General features: G+C 34.8%; 2 protein-coding genes across 4 annotated transcripts; one reads left to right on the top strand and one right to left on the bottom strand.

The window, feature by feature from the left end:
- Positions 1-5728: 5728 nt before the first annotated feature.
- On the top strand, positions 5729-9685 carry LOC121252581 (dihydrodipicolinate reductase-like protein CRR1, chloroplastic). 2 transcript variants are annotated; one of them, XM_041152292.1, is made up of 10 exons: positions 5730-5965; positions 6063-6185; positions 6308-6382; positions 6461-6526; positions 6621-6716; positions 6864-6980; positions 8605-8697; positions 9030-9131; positions 9227-9313; positions 9417-9685. In XM_041152292.1, exons 1-10 carry the CDS (start codon positions 5855-5857, stop codon positions 9447-9449), a joined length of 903 nt encoding a protein of 300 aa, XP_041008226.1. In that variant the 5' UTR covers positions 5730-5854; the 3' UTR covers positions 9450-9685. The 2 variants fall into 2 exon arrangements, with proteins under 2 accessions (XP_041008225.1, XP_041008226.1); XM_041152291.1 differs by having other exon boundaries at positions 5729-5965; positions 9227-9685.
- LOC121252582 (protein COFACTOR ASSEMBLY OF COMPLEX C SUBUNIT B CCB2, chloroplastic) lies at positions 8867-16702 on the bottom strand. Of its 2 annotated transcripts, XM_041152295.1 has the most exons (7): positions 16407-16701; positions 16199-16317; positions 16022-16093; positions 14835-14978; positions 14562-14715; positions 12371-12562; positions 8867-9517 (listed from the first exon to the last, which is right to left on the bottom strand). In XM_041152295.1, the coding sequence occupies exons 1-7, from the start codon at positions 16579-16581 to the stop codon at positions 9513-9515; spliced, it is 861 nt and encodes a 286-aa protein (XP_041008229.1). In that variant the 5' UTR covers positions 16582-16701; the 3' UTR covers positions 8867-9512. The 2 variants fall into 2 exon arrangements, with proteins under 2 accessions (XP_041008229.1, XP_041008227.1); XM_041152293.1 differs by lacking the exon at positions 8867-9517 and having other exon boundaries at positions 12243-12562; positions 16407-16702.
- Positions 16703-17496: the final 794 nt, after the last annotated feature.

Raw genomic sequence — 17496 nt, 5'->3', positions numbered from 1 at the left:
CGTTGCTAAAAAAAAATTCTATTCAGAAGTTGGTGTGCAAAACACACTCTCCATTGTATTGAAATAATAAGGTTTGATTTGTAAAAAATTTTAATTTTTTAATTTTTTTTAATCAATTAAATCTTATCATGTTCATATTAATAAAATAAAGAGCGTGCTTTAACCACAGGTTTAGGATAAAAATGATTTTTTCACTTACTTAGGGTTATCTTTAAAGAATAAATTAATCTACCAAATCAGGGACACAGACGTCATTTGAGAAGAAGTGCATGCCAAAATGAGAAAATACAGCCAAAAAAATAAAGTAAAATAAGAAGTGCCGGACAGGAAGTTCTTCACAATGTCACCGACACTGAGACACGTGCGGAAGACACTCGCTTTTGTAGTACGGTAATGAAAAAGTCTTCCCACGTGGGAATTATGTTGGGGGTATAAATTCCATGCAGACGTAGTTCGATGCAGACGGTACAACCTACTGTGGTTGTTCATGTATTGGCCTGTACGCCTACGTGGAGTATAGATTAATATATATATTTCTCTCCCGAAAAATGACATAAAAATATAATAAAATAAAATAAAAATTAGGGTTTTTGAGGAGTAGTTGGTATTGAGGCAGTTATGGTAGGCGACAAGTTACCGATCAATTGGAATATAAAACTGTTGAAAAGTCATGTGCTTTGCTTGCAGTAGTTTTGAAGGAGTTTTTGTGGGACTGTTGCCAAAATTAATATGAGGCACGTGACAAGATTAGTTGGATTATTTATTAATATTAGTTCTGTTCATGTGGACTTCGACCATTAATTTTTATAATGTTTGTAATGTTAGATTACTCTAATGATCATGTTGTTAATCCTGTATTGTGTCTTGTCACTAGGCAGTAGGAGATCATATATGGCATAGAAATTTGGGTATAATTATGAGTTAAAATCACCTTGTTATTAATTAACATTAATTATCACCTTTTAACAAAACAGAGTTTCTTGTAACAACCTCGGCCATCTATTCAACATGTATTGATAACTTTATAGATCAATATATGAAATAGATTTTACATTATTTATTACATATTTAATACTGATCAGAATATTTACGATGGATCTCGTCCAAAAGATGAATTCTTGAAGTTAAATTATTTGAAAAATGATACACTTACAGTTTTTTTTTAAACATGTTTTAAATGATGTACAATTTTGTAAAATAACTTATAAAATAACATCATTATAAATATCCTCAAGTTGTATAAAAATTGTAAAAAAGAGTTGTAATTATATCATTACTCAAATTATTTTCTATATGCTCATTCATCTTATTAGTTATCCATTTTCACGAATTTATATTTGAAAATTAAGAAAAATAATACACATGTCTTCAAATGTAACCTATAAAAAACTATATTAATGAGCATGCTATAAATTATATTCACATCTCACTTTCAATTTATTACGTAAAATGTGACACATTTATAACTCTTAGATTATCTTTTATATTTTTAAAGAAGAATTTAATGGTTTATGAGTAATGTGACCCGATCATAGTAGAATAAAAGTAAGATGAGAATATAGTATGTAAAAGTTTTCTATAATAAATTAATTTGCAGTCTTATATTACCCAACAAATCAAAATATTGACTACGCATCCCAATTCGAAATTCAAATAATGTGGCCATTTGCTAGTGGTTGAGGGTGGAACTTTTGCAATAGTATGAAAAACGAATTATTAGCAAGCTAATTGACCATATAAAAGTCTCCATCTACCGTGATAAAATAGAATACTTTTCTTCCCCCACACATCTAGATTATTATTATTATTATTAGAGAAATTTTATTTACAGTCCTCACTTAGAGACTGTATGTGCAAGCCTTTTATTAAATGAAAAAAAAATCATCATTTTATGAAGGATATTTTTATAATTTTTAAAAAAATTAAAAATAAAATTACTTAAATTTGTATTGCAATTCCCAAATAGAGACTCTACGTAACATTACTCAATACTACTATTATTATTCATAATTATATAATATATCAAATATACCTCTTATTCTCAAGTTCTGATTGCAAATAGACCACTTGATTTCAAGGGCTAATGGACCTATGAATGCGCCATTGGGATGGTGAAAGGTCTCTTTAGTAATTAGCTCTAAGCGATTACAATCAAACAAGCAAACATAATTGAAAATGAAAACCCAACAACTCCAATGTTTTTAAAAAAAAAAAATAAATGAAACAATAGGAGAAAGGGAAAATCCAACAATGGATAGGTTAACCGACATTCAATAGTCTGTAAATTGTGAAACAATGGACTTTTTTATTTTATTTTATTAATCTATATAGCAAGCGAATTATGAACAAAATTAGTAATTTAAAAACTCAATTAAAATTTTCATTTAATTAAATATTCCTATGAATTGTCTTTTTAGAGCTATTTTACTTGCAAATTGATGGGAGATAACACACTATACTATATGTTAACGTCATGTTTTTTACGCTTGAACAAGATTTTAGTTAGGGGTGTTAGTTGGTCGGTCCAGAGAACAGAAGTAGGTTTGGTCCGGTCTCGATTTAGTGGTTTCCCACCCCAGACCGAACCGAATTAAAAAATAAATATATATTATTTATATAATAATTGTATAATTTATAATGTAATTTTCATCTAACCTATCACCATTAAAAATATAAAATTTTAAATATATTATTAACAAATTAATATTCTATCAATTAACTAATTATATAGTAATTATACAAGTTAATAATGTAATTTTTATCTAATTTATTATTATTGACTATATAAAATATTTTTTATTAAGTTAGTTACATAATCTACATTAATAATTCACTTAATTGTAATTTAGTATTTTAAATCATTTTTTATTATCTTATTTAAAAAAAGAATAAAAAAATAATTGGGTCTGAACGAACCGGATAGGACCGAATGGAAACAGACTGAACCAGTCCTTATGCTTATTCGGTCCGGTCCGGGGTGGAAAAACTTTAGACCGAATAGGTTTGGTCCGGTGCACAAAACCTTATCGGGACCGATCGAACCAGATCGAATTCACCCCTAGTTCTAATAACTTGGGCTAAGAACTCCACCTACAAACACAAGGAAGAAGGTGGGCTCGGGGTGGTCTAGGGAACTTCCAATGCCTAAGTTAGTCTCACGTGTTTTCAAATAATCAAGTTCAGAAAGAGTTTTTTGTACTTGAGATGTGTCTTTTATACAAGCTTTCAGCGGGGCATTATGTACTTGATGTCAGGGTCTCGTCGTCCCGCTCATAGCTATTTTAGTTTGTGTATTTGATGTGATGTGGTGTTCTGTGGTAGAACTTTCAATGCAACGTGACTTTTGAGACGGCGCTTTTAATGCGGCATGACTTCCTGAGTGCATCCCGACGGTGGGTAAACGGCGTGGTCACTTATGGTCCCCTTGTCAGAGAATAGAGGGTTGTTCGGGTCCTCCGTTCACTTGTCGATGCAAGTCTTTTAATACTTGGTGTCGTAGGGAATGTCAAAGTCAGTGCGTCTCATCTATCCCTCTTCTTCTAGTTTCTCGAACGATGGAAACTTCACCATCTAATGCAACTAGAAGCCTGGGTTCTTTCGACGACTCTGGGGCTGCCGGAGAGTAAGGCCCGAGTTGCCCTGAGCCTAACTATTATGGGCGGGTGGGAAACATCCCTCGCACTATAGGTGTTGATTTACAATAGGGTCTTCAAAATTCAAAATTTTATATAATTTTTTTAATCTGACAAGACGACCCCTGATTATAAATAATTTATTTTGTGAAATTTTTCATTTTATGCTACATTTTGGCAAGAAAAATTGCCTAAAAAGCAAGAGCGGTACAATATTAGTTCGATATGACCCATGAGAATAATGGGGCACCATGTGTTGATGTTGCGTGGCTAATATTCTTCATGCATTGTTCACACGCAGTTTCCAGAATGGCCTTAAATGCCAATATCAAGGGGTTCAAGATCCTTTTTTCTCTCTTTTTTTTTTTTTTTTTTTAACCTTTAAACTTCATTAATTTTACATGCCATTTTATTATTATTGTTCGAACAAATACTTCCCCAAATTTGTCGGTTCACTTCATTGGCATTACTAAAATACAATTGTATAAATAATTAAAATATGGAAAATGCTGAAAGTACTCACAAGAAATTTATCTATTTACGTGATTTTTCACAATTTTTTTCGTTTTCTTATGTTTTATTTTTTTAATGAGAGTAGTGTACATATGAGAAAGCCACGTGTATATGAAAAAAATAATCATAGCCGTTGGATTTGCATACTTCTATTTTGAAAAAAATAATTATATATGACTCGTAATCCAAAATAATCCATGCTTGGCATTCTTGGTATATAAATGTAGACTAATCTCGTGGAATTAATAATGTCTAATAATATAAAGGGATATACATTAGAAAACTTGTGAATCTTTTTAGTTGTCTATATAAATTATCTTGTTCAAATTTTGCAGGAATCCTGAATTCAATCACAAAAGACTCCAATTCACAATATTATTAAAGTTTTATGAATGCCACGTGGCTTAATAGCGACAGGTAATATGCTATTTGCCATTCCTTTTAATCATCATCTTTTATTGATATCAAATGATTGAAAGATTAGTAAATATAATTTTTCAATCATTTAATTTTATATTAAATAATAATACGAGGATGATGATAAATAATATTTTCTAATGAAGAGATAGATATAAGATATAAAATGCACAAAAGTACAAGTCAACATTATTGCACTATTACTATTTTGACCCTTCAGTTTTTATCTGTCCGTGATAAACCAATATCCAAATTTATTTTTTATTTATTTTTAAATAAAACACTAAAGATTACTGTTTGGGATGAGTCATCCGACGTGGCATGTACATATCACACATGTATGAGCCATGTCAGTCCGTTGAAAACTCCAACCTTTGCGTGGGAGTATCGTTAATTCGTTATTGTATGGACGATATTACATCCACCGCTCTCAACTCTCGTTAGGAGTTACCGTTACACATAATTGATATTTTTCTTTTTTTTTTTATATGTATTTTTAACATTTTTAAATATTTTTTAAAAAAAAGAATCATAATATTATTAAAAAATACTTCTTTAATCACTAAGTAAAAAGAAAAATTAGAAATAAAAATAAAAAATTTCAACAATAACACCAAGCGATAAAAACCAGTGGTGAGAGTATCATTTTCCTTAAAAGATTATAAAAATAAAAGACACTACAGCCACCGCTGGTAGCTTCCTGCCACTAATTATTTTGGTGTTTTTTTTTTCGCTTTTTTTTATGTATTTTTTAACACTTTTATTTTTTATTTTTAAAAAATATAACATTATTAAAAAATACTTCCTTAATTATGAAGTATTAAAAAAAAATACAAGCGGTAGCTTCTAACGAGAGCTGGGAGCGGTCGCAATAGTATTATTCTTATTGAATTATATTTATGATTCATATATTTATTTGCGGTTGGGTGTATTTCAAACCAGAGTGTAATTTTTCTACCAAATTAAAAATAATAATAAATAAATAAATTGGTAATCCCTCATGCCTTTAAGTCACGAATAATATATCCTGGTATAAAATTACATGACTAGCATGAGAGAATATATATAAATAAATAAATAAAATAAAATAAAAACGATTTTCCTAAAATCCTTGTTTATATTACATTACAAAACATAAATCCTTGTCACGAGTTAGAATTCCCTCCAAAGAGGTGTAATCTAGAAAAATAGAAACCTTATCGAGTCGCATCATGTGGTGACGGGAAATAGGCTTATCTTTCGAGAAGAAACAAACTAGCTCGGCTGAGAAGTAGTAGAGCTTTTGCGCAGCAATGGCGGCCTTGAGCTGCCCATTTCACCCTAAAGTCTACAAGAGTTCTCAAAATATTAAAGCTAGACCTTCCATCTCTTGCTCAATGCAGCCTTCTCAAAGTAATACCAAGGTAACAAATTCAATATCTATTTAAAGGACCTCTTTCATCCAAAAAATCATATTTGAGATTAAGTTGCCTCTGTATTTATGTGGCATGCGAGTTTTAGGTTATTGTGAATGGAGCAGCAAAAGAAATAGGAAGGGCAGCAGTAATTGCAGTGACCAGAGCTAGAGGAATGGAGGTGGCTGGTGCAGTGGATTCCCATCTTGTGGGAGAAGATATTGGGAAGGTTTGGTTTTCTCTTATTCAACCCCTCTATTTTACTAGTTTCTTGTTGGGGTTGTCTTTATCCCAAGAAACTTCTGCCCTTTTCCCACCTCCTTTTGATCATTTTCCATTCTTTTAGAGTAGGTATGTGACATGGAAGATCCACTAGAAATTCCCATAATAAATGACCTCACCATGGTATTGGGTTCCATATCTCAGGTAATATACTCAAAATGCTCTCTCTCCCTCTCTCTCTATCTGGGTTTATCACATTAACCTTGTATTGCATGTTGGTAGTCAAAAGCAACAGGAGTTGTCATTGATTTCACTGACCCTTCGACTGTATATGACAATGTGAAACAGGTAAAACATCTCCAACTTATACTATTTGAACTTCAAATCAGTAGGAGAAAAAATAATTCTAATTGTATTTTTGCTCATTTGCATGTCCCTTTAGGCAACAGCATTTGGGATGAAAAGTGTGGTGTACGTACCTCGAATTAAGCCTGATACCATAACTGCATTATCTGTATTATGTGAGAAAGCCAGCATGGTGAGCACAGGGTGAGAGGTTTCACTAATAGATTCAACTTTGATTTTTCAATCTTTCGAGCTTTTATGTTATAGATTGAGTTTCACATAATCAAGCCTTTTCAACCTTTTTTTCTCTGTTGCATTAATCAAACTCCACTGTTCTCAGGGTTGCCTTGTTGCGCCAACTCTATCCATAGGATCTATACTTCTCCAACAGGCAGCAATATCAGCTTCCTTCCACTACAACAACGTAGAGATAGTGGAATCAAGGGCCAGTCCGAAGGTAAATTAGATCAACCTACTTTTAATTCGAGACATTAATTTTAAGAAAGTTCAAAAAAGGCTTTTGTGAAAGACACTACGAAAAAATTAATAATAATACAGACAAAAAGCAAACTCTTTAGAACATCTTCATGATCCTCTGACAGCTCTGCAGTCAATGCCAACACGTCTATTTAAGTATGGAGCACCAGAAAAAGGATAGTAACAATTGCAATCAATTCATTTCGTAGTTTTTGAAATTATCAAAGTATCTCTATAATGCAGCATAAATATCTATCAATTTACTCAATAAATTAGTTAGTATTCAAGCATGCAATTAATTTAATAATTAAACAATAACATAAAAGAAATAAATTGCATAACACTAAAATTGGTATCGAAGGGAAACCCTTTAAAGAACTCTTTAAAGGTAAAACCCTACAAGGCAGCCAAACTCAGGAAAATCAATCTTATTATTTGAAAATCAATTACAAGTACTCATCAATTACAAAACCTTTATAATTTGACTCTCTTATTTGCCCAGACAAACGACCTGTTTATCTTCTATCGCAGTAGCAGCCAGAACCTCTGGCGATCTTCAAATATTGTCTTTCCTCCTAGAACTCTAGGGGCTGAAATCCAATCACACGATCCTCCACGCACGAAGCACGATCACACTCAAAGAGGATCACAAATATAAAAATTCACTAAGGAATTTTCTCACCAAACAATGCACTAGAAAGTGCTCTAGAAAATATGTAGATCTGAATCTCTGTGGATCATAACCAGTAGGATCCTTTAAATAAACAATCTGAAAAGAGTTCCAGTTTCAGTAGGATTCTGCTGATGGATAGAATCTGTCGCGAAGACGTCTCTCGACGGATTGCTGACATGTCACAATAACTCTTCTCTACAGTAACTAATTTCTGTTCAGCTTCTGTTCTGGATAACTTCTTGATAGTTCGAATTCTTTCTGTTTGATATCTTCTTTTTGAATCTTCTATCCAGATCACTTGATATCTCCTATCTTTTCGAACATTCAATCTTGATAAAAAATCTTTTGAACCTTTATCTATTTAACCACTTATCTTAAAATTCAAATATTCATAGATAAAGATAAAGACAAACTTTTATCTATTAATCTATTTATCTTTGAATTTAAATATTCATAAATAAAGATAAAGACAAATTACATTCATCCAATAATTCAAATAGGTCCTAATCATCTAATCCTAGCCAACAAACTTTTACATCAACAGTTTTTATGTTGTTTTATGGGGTCAATGAAGTTGCCACAATGCCATATAGGGTGAAAGTTTGTGCATTAGGAAAAAATAAGTCGAACTTTCATTTTTGGATCCTTTAATATTTAGCACCTTGTTAGTCAACTTACAAGTCCAAATGTTAGGCCAAGCAACTACAGCTCTCGGATATACTGCTATGTACCTCATTGGGAATCCATTTCAGATGTTTTCTTTTTCTCCCATTAAATTTTCATCTGCCCCTTGCATACACACATCAATACATATCAATTTGTTTATGCGTCTCTTACTCTCTGTGTTCATATATTTGACAATTGAATCCAAGCTGTAGAGAGGTAACAATACCTTGTGCGGGTTGATGCTAAATTTGTCTTTGATGGCCAGGATCTTCCTTCGCCAGATGCAGTCCAGATTGCCAGAAACCTCTCTAATCTTGGCCAGATCTACAACAGACAAGATATTTCAACTGACGTTCTGGTAAGCCCAACAGGGAATTGATTCACATATGAATCCTAATTCAATCCAACTCACAAAAGATCTTACCATCATGCCAACTGGAATCTTTGAAACCCGTATAGGCTTATGAGAAAACATCAAACAATAAGATTATCCCAAATTTGGAGATGAAAAAATAATAATTTTTTTAAGTGATGGCAAAATGATAATAATAATAATAACAATAACGACAACAATAGTAACAAGATGAAAAGTGGAAAATCTAGATCTCATAGAATCAAATAACTAGGAAACATTTACAGAGGTCCACATGATACAAAAGCAGTTCATTACTTTTCTTTTCATCCTATAAGGCAAGGGGTCAAGTTCTAGGAGAAGATGGGGTTCGAGTACATAGCTTAGTCCTTCCAGGACTTCCTTCGAGTACAACAGTCCACTTCTCAGGCCCAGGAGAGGTGTGTTAGTGGTTTTCCTTTTCTTGTTTTCAGAAGCATGACCTTGAACAGTTTACGAACATCACTATCTGTTCCATAAATACTGCTTACCACAGGTATACTCTCTCAAACATGATATCACCAATGTGCAATGTCTCATGCCAGGCCTAATCTTGGCCATCAGAAAGGTTGTGCGCCTTAAGGTAACCAATCCAATGCCATTTAATTTTTTAATGTCTTCAAGCATTTTGCTTTAGTCCATCTCCAAAGTGAAAATGCCCTTTCCATTGTAAATTTTTCTTGCAGAATCTGGTGTATGGCTTGGAGAAATTTTTGTAGTCGTTTTCCATCTCCACAATCTGGAACTTTGATGTGTTTCATCAATTGAAGATAAATAGCATATCATCCTGAAGACAAAAATTAGAAAGAGATCGCTTTGATACAAGAAACAGCAGAGGGGAAAGAGATTTTTTCTTTTGTTTTTAATGAAATGCCATTCAGTGAACCTTTGAGAGACTTTAAAAGTAATGTGATATTCAGTCAGAATCGAACATGATAAGGCCAAATTTCATTCATACTGCTTTTCTCAGATATCAACAGATCAGGTCCGCTTCTAAGCAGTCCGGCTGTTTATGTCTAATAAACAGCCCTCCTATCAAAAGCAGCCACATCACAATTTACACCAAAAGCAAAATGGTTGCAGCCACACAAGATTAGCCCTGCCACAATTGTACTCTCTTCGTCCCTGCCGTGTGCCTTGCACTTTCACTGCACTGCCCCTTTTGAAATTCATCTCACCGAGACAAGCATCTCTTCCGTCCGTTTGCACCACCGCTGCAACTCATCTCACTGGAACCCCAGCCATCTCTTCCGTCGGAATCTCTGTCGTGACCTTGCTCATGTGCCTTTAATATTAGTGAAGACGACGTAATATCACCAAGACCCCACTCTTGTTCGAAATTAATATTAGTGAACACACCCCCAGCCATCTCTTCCGTCGAAATCTCACCGAGACCCTGCTCATGGCTGAGAATATCGTTACTCAGCTATTGTCCAAATCATGATATTTAATTTCTCACATAATATCATTTGAAATCTGGTAAAAAAAAAAAAAACATATTTGATTCTTGCATTTTCGATTTTTGGAAGGCTGTGCGATTTTGTGCGGGTCTATTCAATTTTTGATTATTAGCAGGGGCTGCAACCCCTGGAACTTAATAGTCAGAGAGCAAAAGAGGGGAAATCCAGCAAGAATTAGTGAACTTAATCGCAGACCAAACATACGAGTTAGAATGCTCCTTCAAAACTATAGATGCAACCTGATTTTGTGCAAATTTGACTACAGACAACATTAAAATTGAGAAAGACAAGAAATTTCTGTGTAAAATTTATATATTTTTATCATCTCTTCTAATTTTAGAATATAATGTGTGAATTTTATAATGTTACAGTGGGAGAGCCACTCGACAAGCACAACGAGAACAAACACGAAGACCAAAGCCAAAGGGTACATCACGGAGCTTGTACCGGGCCAACCTGAGAAGAGAACCTCAGCTTTATGGCCCCAGTAGAAGGACATGTGCATCATCATTCTCCAGTGCCGCATGTGTCGTTGAAAGCTCCGAAACCGTGATGCGAGGTAGTCTCCATGATCGCAAACCAATAGAAAATAAACAAATAAATGGGGGCTACTTTGGCTCAAAGACGAAAGCAAAGGTTGGTTCAGGGTCGCGAGGGGGTGGTATTCGCAGCACCGTCGAGATGGGGGTGGAATTCGCGAGAGGGGTCCCTGGATGAAAACAAAGATGAAAGGCAAAGCCAGTAATTAGGTGAGGTGCGGTCACATGAAAATAAAGATGAAATGCGTACGTGTCCAAATATTATTGGTAGGCTGTTTTTAGGGGCTTAGCAGCCCAACCGGTCAGAAGGTTTTCTCATCAACAGATATTATTGCCTAAGAAGATACTTCGGGAAATTTATATGTTACTTGGCTAAGTACCACTTGATTGCTTTTGGCTCATGGGACTGAGGTGTCGTTTGGATTCGAAAATGAGTTGAGATGGGTTGTGAATAGTAGTGAGATGGATTGTGAATAGTACTGAGATTTGTGAGTTAAAGTTGATGAATAGTAATAAATAGTAGTGAGATGAGTTGAAATAAGTTGAGATGGGTTGCGAATACAAACCTCTCCTAAATCAAGGAATGATCAAAATTCTACAAGATCCACTTTAACCAACCAGCAATAAAAACAAAAAATAAAAAGTCCCAAGCCTTCAGTTTTTTCTTATGGCAACTAATCCTACTTATAGGGAAAAAAAATACATAAAACAAATCCTTTTATTGAGATATGGAATATCGCTAATGAGCTTTAATCCTGCAATATTTTTTTGTAGTTCTTGCTCCTGGTAAATAAATGGGGATTAGTTCCGGTTCAGTCTAAAAGCCTATTTTAGGTACATCACTTGTTTCTACTCCATTTTTTTTTTTATTGGCACCGGGTGTCCAGGAACAGCATCCCGACTAATCCCGGGGGTGCACAGAACCTCAGCAAGGAGTTTACCCCAAGTGCACCTCTGGTAATTCAAGAGGAAAATCCTCCAGTCCGATGGCCCCTAAAGATTGTTTGCACCCAAGGGGATTTGAACCTTAGACCTGGGGGGAGCATACCCCCAAACCCAAGGCCTTTGCCACTTGAGCCAACCCCTAGGGTTTGTTTCTACTCCATTCATTACATAAATGAAAAGAAAGTTCCAAGGGAGAATTAACAGAACTATAGTATTGGAGTTTTTAATGTTGAAAATCTGAGAGGAATAATGACTTGCTTAGTACCAAAAAGCTATTCATCCCTTCCTAATTGATGTCTTCTTTATAATTTTTAAGCTACTCCAATTTAGCAATACAAAGCTTTATTTCCTTTTCTCCCTCATTTTTTTAGTGCAGCAAATTAAAAGCAGATAGCAACCAGGACACTTTGCTTTCTTCTCAAGCAAGTCATGCACAGTTGCTTACCAGCTAATTTTCTGCAAGATTAAAAAGGGTGCCAAACTAGCAACTGGTTGATTAAATTTAGGATTTAACAGATTTCAGATTACACTTGAATAACCGGCCATGAGACTGGTAACCACACAGTAATGAGAAAACAAACTTCCAAATAGAATTTGCCTATTCATTTTATACAAAAATGAGTTATCTTCCAAATAGAACTTGCCTACTCATTTAATACATAAAAAATGAGTTATGAATTCCTTACAAGCTCTTACCTCCAAATTTGTTTGCAAGAGCTCCTATCCAGGCTTTATCTCTATCGCTATATGCATAGCCCATGCTTGACGCCAACAGGACAAAACCTTCAATACCTTCCATTTGATTGGCACCAGGTTTTGGTACTTGTAGCACTGGTTGTACCAGGAGAGAACGAGTCCCCTTGGGTAACAGCTCCCAAAGCACAGAATCTAAAATAATGATCAAACATTCACATTGTTCCAAGAAAACTAGAGGTAAGAGTCTGAAGAACACCACCTAAATAAGACAACATTACTGTTATATATGAACAATGTAAATGAAGTAGAGTAATTTGGCAAGCAGTACTCCAAAATTTGTTTCCATTGGTTATGAATCACTGAGAAAAATGCACTAACGGTGTTTCACATTGATTTTTCCAACTTGAAAATGTGATGGCATTTGTCCATTAACAACCAAATTAAACCACTGCAACCTTATGGGGTAATATGCGATCAGACTTATACACTGGAATGTTATACAGCATGCTGAAGTAGAAATGGATAAATATTATAGATTAGGGCTGGGCTCCGACTCCGACGGAGTCGGAGTGCTCGTTTCCGACCTCCGACTCTGACAAGAGTTGGAGCCAAATTGGAGCTCCGGCTCCAACTCCGAATTGGAGTCGGAGTCCGACTCCGATCGGAGGTCGAAGCTCCGACATCCTATCGGAGCTCCGACATAAGATCGGAGCTCGACGTGGCGCTTGAGCGGAACTCTTTCAGAGAGGTTCGCTAGACTTCCGCTCGACATGTCGCTCGAGCGAATCTCTCTGGAAGAGGTTTGCTCGACTTCCGCTCGACATGTCGCTCGAGTAGAACTCTTCCAGAGAGGTTCACTCGACTTCCGCTCGACATGTTGCTCGAGCGAACCTCTCTGGAAGAGGTTCGCTCGACTTCCGCTTGACATGTCGCTCGAGCCAATGTTCAATACAACGTGTGCTCGACTTGCGCTCGACACCTCGCTCGAGCGCAAGTGTACAGTAAAAAAATTTCGGAGTGGGAATCGGAGCTTCTTGGAGCTCCAACTCCGACTCCGACTCCGAATACATATTTGGAGCTACTCCGAATTCAAACTCCGAATTCCGATGACTCCGACGAAGTCGGAGTCGGAGTCGGAGCGGAAGTCGGACGGAGTCGGAATTTTGCACACCCCTATTATGGATATTGCAGCCAAGCTTCTTGACCATCTCTTCTTCTAAATATTTAAAATGTAAAAACAAAAAGACAAAGCTCCCTTAAATTGGAAAATCTTATACCACTGTCATCCTCAAGGGACTAAAAAACTAAGATTTTCAAATGAATTTACTGATTTATATAAGATAAGAAGAACAGCTTTGTGAACACACCCCCCCCCCCCCCCCCCCCCTTCCTATTCTAATTAAAGAATTATGGTGATCCTCACAAGAAGCAAAATGCTTCAGAAAATTTGAATTAAATTCAAATGAAAACCTCCAAATTAGAGTAGTGATAGATTTGTGAAGAAATAACTTGGAGAAGTTGAACGACATGTTTGACTTTGAACATCTTTTCACTATTTCAGAATTTTTTTGGTTGTGTTTTAATATTAGAAAGATATTTGGATTGAAATTGATAATTTTTCTAGAAATTAGGAAAACGAAATTGATTCCATACCAGCAGGAATTGTTTGAAATAAGCTTCTCTTAAATGATTTAAAGGCAATTGATGAGAAAAATGATTGCCAAACATTATTCAGTGGTCATTGCATTTTCAAGAGCACCAATAGTATCTTTAACATTTTAACCAGTCTCTAACTAAATCTTTCTATCAAACAAAAGATTCAATTAGTTAGTTAATATTAGAGCTTTGAGGAAACAATTTTTATTTCAAGAGGTTAGTTTCTAATTCAAAACAAGAGGGAACCCAGGAGGGCTTTAGTGGGCCCATGTTGAGTGTTTATTATGTGCAGAGAAAAAAAGAAGAAGGTATATTTATCCTACTAAGAATTCTTAGAGTCTGCTAATGTATGTAAAAAAAAAACCCTTTTCACAACTGGATATGTATAATCCACACACACACACTATTATGTACATTTTGCCAACATGTCGAAACTAGATTCAATGTTAGATTATGTTCTTTGATGAAGAACTAAAATAATGTCCAATTTTTTTTTTTTTTTTTTATAAGTAAGTAATGTCCAATTTATGGCTACCTGAATTCTGAGGAAAATAAAGGGTGTCCTTCAGATTTTTTAGGCCAATCCTTTCAATTTGTCTCTCAAACCATTCAAGTAAATTTTTTCTTGATGCCTCTTCTGGTATATTCCAGTAGCCACGTGCACATAATGCACCTTGAACGGATATTAACTGAAAGATGAGACAAAATATTCTTCAGAAAGATTGGTAACTAGAAAATTAAAGTTCATATTTATAATGGAATGTTGTGTCTGATTCCATAAATACTACATGATTATGGGATGATATACCACAGCAATGGTGTTGGTATTGCGAAGCAAGACGTAAGTTGCCCAAGCCAAGTCTTCCTTCTTAGTATCCAAGATGTTTTGTGACATGACAAAAATTTGCTCAGTACCTTCAGGGATAGTTGCTTGATCTGTTGCACTAGCACCCTGCAAAAATTTCCACATTACCAGTTTACAAATTTGGGCATCACATAAACAGAGCTCCAGGTAAAGGATATTTCTCAGGTTCAATCTCTCGAAGTACTATCATAGATGATATTGCCAATACACAACTACTTTGCTCCAGTTTAGCAAGAGGAATTTTTACCACCAAAAAGAATTTGACTCATGGACCTTTAGGCTGCCCTGGGCGTGAATATCTTTTATTTTCTAACCATACGGAAATGTGATTAAATCTGTCTAAGGTGTCGTTTGGATTCGAAGATGAGTTGAGATGAGTTGAGATGAGTTGTGAATAGTAATGAGATGAGTTGTGAATAGTAGTGAGATTTGTAAGTTAAAGTTGATGAATAGTAGTGAGATGAGTTGAGATGAGTTAAGATGAATTGAGATGAGTTGAGATGGGTTGCGAATACAAACCGGGCCTAAATCATAAAACAATTTCAGTATCTTTATTTACACCATCATGTGCGAAATAGCACCATTAACCACATTATTGGTGATACTCCTTGAGATATTAAATGTTTCAAGAACATGTGGATTACGACCCTTCAGCTAATAATTTTTAAACAATGGCAGGCCTGGTGCAAAGCAGAAAGCAACTTTTGTCATGTAAAATACATCTTGAATTTCTGTAATCAGAGAGAATCTGCATCGGAATTTATGAGACTGAACCTGAGAAATATCCTTTACCTGGAGTACCCTAATTGGCAAATACAGTGCTCAACCAAAATATTCAGTCTTTAACAAATTGGTCGGGGGTATCCTAATTGGTATCATAAATACCAAAAAAAGTTTTAAGCCCTCAAATTACCTGAATAAAAGTCTCTCCAACAAGTAAGCACAAGAAGTTAATACAGGTCAACCGGATATTTTTCGGGCACACAATTATCAATCTGTCAAACCCGAGCTAATAATACCGCCGCGAACTTTAAAAGAGTGTCTAAAGCTTAATTGAATTCGTAGACTAATAAATTATACCCACACAAGCGATGATGATAAAATAAAAGCAAAAATAATAAGAAAACTACCTTAAGAAACTTTCCAAGATAGGGGATTAAAACGGAGAATGCAGCCAAAGAAAGGCCGATAGCTTCTGTTCTCTACAGAAGGAAAAAATCAAGGAGATAAAACGAAATTAAGAAAATTAGCACAAGCCTAATAAGAATCGAAAAAGAAGACACCCTCAAATAAAGGGTTTGCTTTACAAGCTGTGCCGGAGTGGTTGTAGCAGAATCCGAACCCACGAAGTGGTTCAGAATGAGAAGCGAAGCGAACCCGTACCCGATCCATCTGGGTAAATAGGACTCGTCCAACCCAGGTATCCCTGAAACCCCAAACACAATCTTACATCAGAAAGCACAAACATACCCGCATCATACATAAGCTCTAGTATAAAGAGAGGGAGAGACAGACCGAGAGTGAAGCGAAGAACGGATAGGTTAAGTTGTTGATTCGAGGGAGTTTGAGAGTTTTGAAGACGAGAGGAGATTGATGCGGGTTTCATGGTGGATTTTTTGGCGGGGAACTGAGCAGGGATTATCTTCATTTTGAACTGAATTAACGGATTAGAACAGAGTAGGTTGCTCATTTTCCTTTCTTCCCTTTCTTTCTCTTTTCTAATTGGTATTTGGAAGCTGGGAAAATGTTTTCAAATTGAAAAATTCGTTGGGTGCTGCTAACTTATTTGTAGGACTGGCCCGCAACAAGAATCTTTGTGCACAATACATCATGCGTCATATAAAATAAAGAGAGCTATTATAATTTATTTCGCCTGAGCTTGTCCTTCATACATTTTATTTTATTTTTATTTTTATTTTTTACTTAATAAATAGAATAACTTTTAGTATATTAGTATATTTTTTATTTTTTAAAAATATTAAAAAATATTTAAAAAATATGACAAATAAAAGGAAAAAAATAAAAAGATAAATTTGTGATAGGCAGCACACCCAGTAATGGTCATTGCTGGATGGCAGCCTAGCACTACTCTAAATTAAATATATGCAAGTTTCACGCACGTTATTATTTTAAAAATAAATTTAGTATGCATCAACTATTATTCATTTTCACATCTCACACATACAACTTTTTTATAGGATGTATGAATATTTTTCATAAAGTATGTGAATTTTTTTCATAGAGTGTGGAGTGATAAATAGTGACTGATGAGAATAATTTTTCTTTAAAAAATATATATATCTTAAAATTATATAAATTATTTTTTATATAACAAAACTTCCAATAATTCTTGTAAATTTTGAGGGGGTGGCCAATAATATATTAAGATGGGAGGCATTTTACAAAATTTTGAGAAAATAGAAAAATTATCTATATTTTATTTTAAAAAGACTTCAATGTTAAAATTTTCTTGTGAAGCAGAATCATGTATCCCGTCTACATATGGTGCTGCACTGAGACTGGCCCAAGATCGGCCCAAACTTAAAAGCTTGGACTCGGCCCTGAGTTAGGACAGACGAAGTTAGTCAGGAACATCCCGTCTACA

This window comes from Juglans microcarpa x Juglans regia, chromosome 2S (genome assembly GCF_004785595.1).
Source record: "Juglans microcarpa x Juglans regia isolate MS1-56 chromosome 2S, Jm3101_v1.0, whole genome shotgun sequence".
Lineage (NCBI taxonomy): Eukaryota > Viridiplantae > Streptophyta > Magnoliopsida > Fagales > Juglandaceae > Juglans > Juglans microcarpa x Juglans regia.
Note: the sequence above shows the minus strand (reverse complement) of the source record. Positions and strands in the feature narration are given on the sequence as shown.

Bases quoted from the DNA above. Each gene is read 5' to 3' on its own strand.
- LOC121252582 (XM_041152293.1), bottom strand. From the start codon at position 16,581: ATGAGCAACCTACTCTGTTCTAATCCGTTAATTCAGTTCAAAATGAAG. The intron at 16,094-16,198 runs GTAAAGCAAACC...TTCCTTCTGTAG, and splicing joins CAACCACTCCGGCACAGCTT to AGAACAGAAGCTATCGGCCT. The intron at 12,563-14,561 runs GTAGCCATAAAT...TCATTATTTTAG, and splicing joins TTATTTTCCTCAGAATTCAG to ATTCTGTGCTTTGGGAGCTG.
- LOC121252581 (XM_041152291.1), top strand. From the start codon at position 5,855: ATGGCGGCCTTGAGCTGCCCATTTCACCCTAAAGTCTACAAGAGTTCT. The intron at 6,717-6,863 runs GTGAGCACAGGG...CACTGTTCTCAG, and splicing joins TATGTGAGAAAGCCAGCATG to GGTTGCCTTGTTGCGCCAAC. The intron at 9,132-9,226 runs GTGTGTTAGTGG...TGCTTACCACAG, and splicing joins ACTTCTCAGGCCCAGGAGAG to GTATACTCTCTCAAACATGA.